We start from the raw sequence: 5,747 nt of genomic DNA, 5'->3' as shown, positions 1-5,747 counted from the left end.
AAATTACTTACTTGGAACAACTTGCCAAAATCAGTGGTAGTCTCCATGTCCTGAAGCATACAGTCCAGATAAAGGATTAAATTTTTCAAATGTAGGTTACTGGAACTGATTAACCAGATCAATTTTGTAAGTTTTTCCTGTCTTCATCTTGTCCAAGATCTGGATTGCTACATATTTCTTAATTTTAATCTGTATTTTTTGTGCAAATCATTCCTCCAATCTTGGTTGAATACTGCTTTAGGTTGATTGTACTCTATGATTAATAAAAGAAGAAATTCAAGAGAAAGAAATGTTTGATAGACTCAAACCAAACAAGGGTTCAGCACAAGATGCAGAATTCTTAGTGTAGATCACTGCATTGGAAAAGACTGAAGCTATTGCATTACACATAGCCAAGTCTTGGTCTTTTTTGATTGTTATCTAATTCTAATTGCTGATACACACGCAAATGAGGGAAATGGATATAAACATTCAGAATGGGTTGTATGCACAGAGCACAACAGAAGTGCAATGGAGTGGAATATGGTAAAATTGATTGGTTCAGGGACCTGGGATAATCCTTTCCAATGGCAGCAGACTGAATTAGCCCATCTTCACAGGATAGCTGCAAGGCTATGGAGGCAGCAAAAGCCTAGGAGTGAACTACTTGCACCCAGTAACCAACCACAGAAGCTGCGAGCAGTCAGTGAACAGAACTGCTGCTGCCACCACAACCTCCAAGGCTGGAAACCAGGGAACCTCTACCACCTCATCCATATCTCCACTGGAGAGGGCAGCTCTGAACACCAACCTGTCAAGAAGATAGTGAGAGGTGGGGAACACAGCACAACAAATGTTGTTTAATATAGCACAGATCCTCTACCTAAACTATCCCTGAGAATAAAGAATCTGTAGATCCCTTGGTATGCTCCCAGCAGGCAGCTGGGACGTCAGGTGTACAACACCCAAGCCTTGTGGTCAGACACAGGGCAAGAAACTAACAGGTAGCCTGTGCTATGAGAGGCAGAAGCTGAGACGCTCGGAGCAGGAAGATCAGTGTACACGTCTGAAACAAACTGCCCAGGCTCTTACAGTAAATGACTTTTATTTTTTAAAAAATGAAATAACCGTGAACATATTAACGGGCCTGCAGGCGGCACTACAGTACAGCTGGAGCCCGGGAGATGCAGCCCGGGTGCCCGCACCAGGAAACCCAGCGCAGCGATGCCCACGTTAGTCAGTTCGGAATACAGCTCTACCAAGCAGGAACATTTTACTTAAAATAGTTCTGAACAGAGTTGACACTGAAAGTTAACTTTTCCTTCACTTTGGAAAGGATAGATGATTTCAGCTAGCACTGGTATTGGGTGAACTATTGCCTGCAGTCACCAGTGCAGGGAGAGATGTACAACATCTCCACATGAAAACAGAGTTTATACTCTTTTTTACTTCTCATTCAGAGGAAGTAGGGTGGCACAGGGAGAAGGGGGAAGATAGGTGAGGAATATGGGCAAGGGAGGTGGGGTGTCAATTTCTATTCACTCTCCTTTGGCTGTTTTTGTGCTATTTTGGACTGCTTTCTAAAAATCACTTATTGATTTTATTGAAAGGAAGACTAAATGTAATGCGCCTTTCCTTGAAAATCCAGGAACTGTTGTGGTACTTCAAAAATACTAAAAATATCTACTTTCATGAAATATTAACTGTTTCACTACAAACCTAGTTTTTCACTAAATACACAATCCTCCTATTTCTGGAGTCTCCTGGGAAAAAAAAAAGTGGGTTCTCCCTTTATTTCTGGAACTCTACAGTGTATAGAGAAACTGCTACAAGAAGGGGAGTGCAGAGAATAGCTTTATTCTTTTCCTTGGCCTGTATCTCACATGGGAAGCTTGTTGTAACTTCTGCAGCTGGGCTACTGTTGGTCACACTCATCAGCAGCTATCGGCAAAGTCTGCAGTAGGACAACCCACCTCCAGCAGATTCCTTCTAACTTTGTGGAGACTAACTAGGCATGAGGAAAAAAAACCATACACACTCTTTATAGCAATTCTAATCATAATATGCAGGAACACCAAATGGATTCCATGTTCTTTCAATTTGGAAAAGGCCACAGGAAAGGGACATGGCACCTTTCGTTGGAATCTGGAACTCTGCACGGAACTATGCAACCTTCCATTAGGCCTTCAGTGTTGAGGCAGTGTAGAAAACAGTGGCTGAAGAGTGTGTGTAATACTGACCACACCAGCTCTTAGTGAGAGACCTCTGCTCCTGCAGAGGCAGTCATGGGCAGTCCCTGTATGCACTGTGAGCAAAAGGCTTCCTTCACAGGGCATTTGGAATCAGCAGTTCCTATGACCTAGCTAGTTTGGATTCATGAGCTTTCAGCGTGCCAACAGCATCTTTCACTGCATGGTAGATAATGTTCTTCACCTGCAACGAGGGAAAAAAAAAAAAAAAATCAGCTGCAGACTGAGAAGGAGTCTTACATACATATATGCAATCAACTTTGGCAGTTAGATTCGTAACAGTTGGCAAGCACACACAAAGTATATACTATACTGCTTCAGAATATCAGCAGCATAAATTTTAACTGTCACAGACAGGTATTTTAGACCTGTAAAATCTGATTTATTGTCTCATTTTCTAGTCACCTATCAACATATATTTACTCATTTTAAGATAGTCTCTTTCGTGAGAGCTTGAAGAACGTATACTATGAAGTGGCACACCCGACTTTATTTTGAAAAAGTTCTTGTGACCTGCGTCACTTACAGATTCACATGAATCAAACTCAAAAGGAGCAAGGAAATCATATGGTTTAACCCTACGTAAACTAAGATGATGCAACCATCAGCCTATTGTCTTTGTACAGAGGCTAGAAGTTCTTCTAATTTGTACTTCTTCCAGAAAGGTAAGCAGAATCAGAGATGAAAAATCCACTAGTACTCACAGCAATCTGTTCCATGCTTATCTATTTAACAATCAAAGCTCTATCTTGTTTCTGAATTTCTTCTGACCCAAGTTTGTTTGAATTCAGTTTCTATGTATGGAATGGAACAGTTTCACCTCCAAGTACCTTAATTGCACTTGGTGAACTAATTGCCAAGCACCATCCTTTTTCCTGATGTACATACAAGCTCAGTATTTCATATCATTTATGCAACAGTTACTGTCTCTATGTATTTATAAAAAGACCCAGAAACATGTTTATAAAAATACACATAAAAAAAGGAAAAAAAAAAGGGGGTAAAGTTTGGCTGTGAGGCACAAATACAACCAGTATTCCTTTTCACAGGAGTATCGAGTTTCACTTTGCTAGCAGTTCTTTTTTCTTTCTTTTCTCCACACTCCCTCATTTCATATACATGAGATTACTAATACACAAAAAAATGCTGATAACAAAATTTGCAAGCTAAACAGATACTAGCTCTTCAGAAGCATACATAGATGTCTCATACAGTCTTCTCTCTGTTGAACTTACTCTCTTATACACAATGCACTATTCAGTGCATAGGATGTTCTCTGCATAATTAGTTTGAGCAGTCACACTTCTTCAAACCAGAACACATTTACCTTTCCTATTTGAGACTAATTTAGAATCACAGAATCATTTAGGTGGGAAAAGACCTTTAAGGTCATCAAGTCCAACCATAAACCTAACACTGCTGTGTCCACCACAAAAGCATATCCCTGATTTAAAAAAAGCAAGCCTTCATTTTCAGAGCAATTTTCCTTTAGGCGAAAAAGGAAGAAATACGAGTGTCCTTGGTCAAATAAACATCTCTCTTCAAAACAAAGCACTATTTCTTCTGTTCTACTAGCTGCTTCTTTTTTTTTCCTCCTACACTTCACTGTCACTCAGGATTCACCTATTTATAATACCCACATATGCACTAGTCCAATAGTGTGCAAATTCACTACTAAATGTTTACTAGTAAAAAGTTTACTACTAAATGTTGTTTCCATAATACTGTAGATATAGGTGCATTAATTATTTTCTAAAAACTTACAAAATGAGAACTTCCAAAGTTGTGGAAAGCTATGTGGGTTTTTTTGGTTTTTTTTTGTTTTTTTTTCTGTCTTCCCCTTAAATCACTAGCTACGTGTTTCTAACATTGAACAAAGGTGGCAAAACACAGGCTATATTTAACAAATACTGTTGTAAAATGGTTACCTGCAGTTTATCCTCATGGTTTGTGTGAGTATTGGACAGGTGCCTGAACTCCTGGGTCAGACGGAAGCAATGCTTCACATGTTCTGGAGATACAAAATCTTCTGCCACTTTAATGCAGCTGTACAAATTATGGACCTAAAATGACAAATAAATCAAGAATGAATGAATAAGACAAAAACCCAACAGCCCTGCCCCCTGTCATGTTACATTCTTCCACATTAACTTATCAGCAACAGGAACTGAACACTATTCGACCTCACACAGAATTGTAAATTCTAGTCAAACTAGAAAAAAATACATCACTTGTCTCATGTTCCCTACTCTCCCACATACACTAGTGTTCCCTAAGGCAAGTCCTCTACTGTTCTTCACACTTTTTTGGAATTTTGTCCCCTTGGCTGAAGTTTCACTATGCAGAAATGTTTTCCCATCATATAGTCTTTTTTTTATTTTTTCCTCCACCATTTCATCACAGTACTCTATATATAATTCAGGTATTTATATAATTTTTACTAATATAATGAGATCCAATTCAAATAGCTCCTGTAAGAACTGCAGATGTAGAAAAAGGAGCCTAAGTCAATAATATTAAACTATGTTATGGTGAAGCTGTAGCCTTGTTGTGCCTCGAATGCAATTCTATTTGTCAACATGAACTAGAGTTGGTATACTCACCTGATGGGGAGCACCTGCAGGAATGAATACAGCATCTCCAAGGAACTGCACTATTGCCCAGCCTTGTACACCATACTCGTCATAGAGTCGCTTACGTAAGGTCTGGTCCAAGTACCAACTTTGGTCATGAATGGGGTCATGATCTGGGGGATTTTCTTGCCCTTGTTCTTCTCCAACCTAAGGCCAAGAAATGGGATGTGGGGAAAACCATGACAAAGCACCTGGATATTGCTGGCACAAAAAACCTCTCTACCAAAAAACGTAACCAACAAACTATTTCAAGGCAGAACATCACTTTCATTAAGCTCATTTAGGTCTTAACTAACGACACGTGTTATTAGTACGAAGAGTCTACCTGGACTTCAGTAAGGTCTTTGACACAGTCTCCTACAGCATTCCTATAGAGAAGCTGGTGGCCCATGGCATAGACAGTTGGACTCTTCACTGGGTTAAAAACTGGCTGGGTGGCCAAGCCCAGAGAGTTGGGGTGAACGGAGTAAAATCCAGCTGGCGGCAAGTCACAAACAGTGCTCCCTAGGGCTCAGTTTTGGGGCCACTCTTGTTTAATACCTTTATCAATGATCTGGATGAGGGGATTGAGTGCATCCTCAGTAATTTTGCAGATGACACCAAAATGAGTGACAATATTGATCTGTTCATGGGTAGGAAGTCTCTGCCAAGGGATCTGGACAGGCTGGATCGACGGGACAAGGTCGGCTGTACGAAGTTCAACAAGGCCAAGTGCCAGGTCCTGTACTTCGATCACAACCACCCCAGGCAATGCTACAGGCCTGGGGAGGAGTAGCTGGAAAGCTGTCTGGCAGACAAGGATCTGGAGGTGCTGGTGGACAGGTGACTGAACATGAGCCAGCAGCGTGCCCAAGAAGGCCAACGGCATCCTGGCCTCCAACAAGAA

The 5,747-nt window shown here is 40.6% G+C and overlaps 1 protein-coding gene across 1 annotated transcript in view; it reads right to left on the bottom strand.

Moving 5' to 3' along the window:
- Positions 1 to 1,065: 1,065 nt before the first annotated feature.
- Positions 1,066 to 5,747, bottom strand: part of LOC103781690 (lysine-specific demethylase 3B-like) — a gene marked incomplete at its 5' end in the record, with an annotated part of 27,916 nt that continues 23,234 nt past the window's right edge. The window contains 3 exons of the mRNA XM_008949411.1: positions 1,066 to 2,412; positions 4,157 to 4,291; positions 4,832 to 5,008. Coding sequence (XP_008947659.1) covers positions 2,332 to 2,412; positions 4,157 to 4,291; positions 4,832 to 5,008 — 393 coding nt within the window. The remainder of the gene's footprint in view (positions 2,413 to 4,156; positions 4,292 to 4,831; positions 5,009 to 5,747) is intronic.

This window comes from Merops nubicus, unplaced genomic scaffold, assembly GCF_000691845.1.
Source record: "Merops nubicus isolate BGI_N331 unplaced genomic scaffold, ASM69184v1 scaffold8061, whole genome shotgun sequence".
NCBI lineage: Eukaryota > Metazoa > Chordata > Aves > Coraciiformes > Meropidae > Merops > Merops nubicus.
The sequence above is the reverse complement of the archived record's forward strand: the minus strand, read 5'-3'. Positions and strand labels throughout refer to the sequence as shown.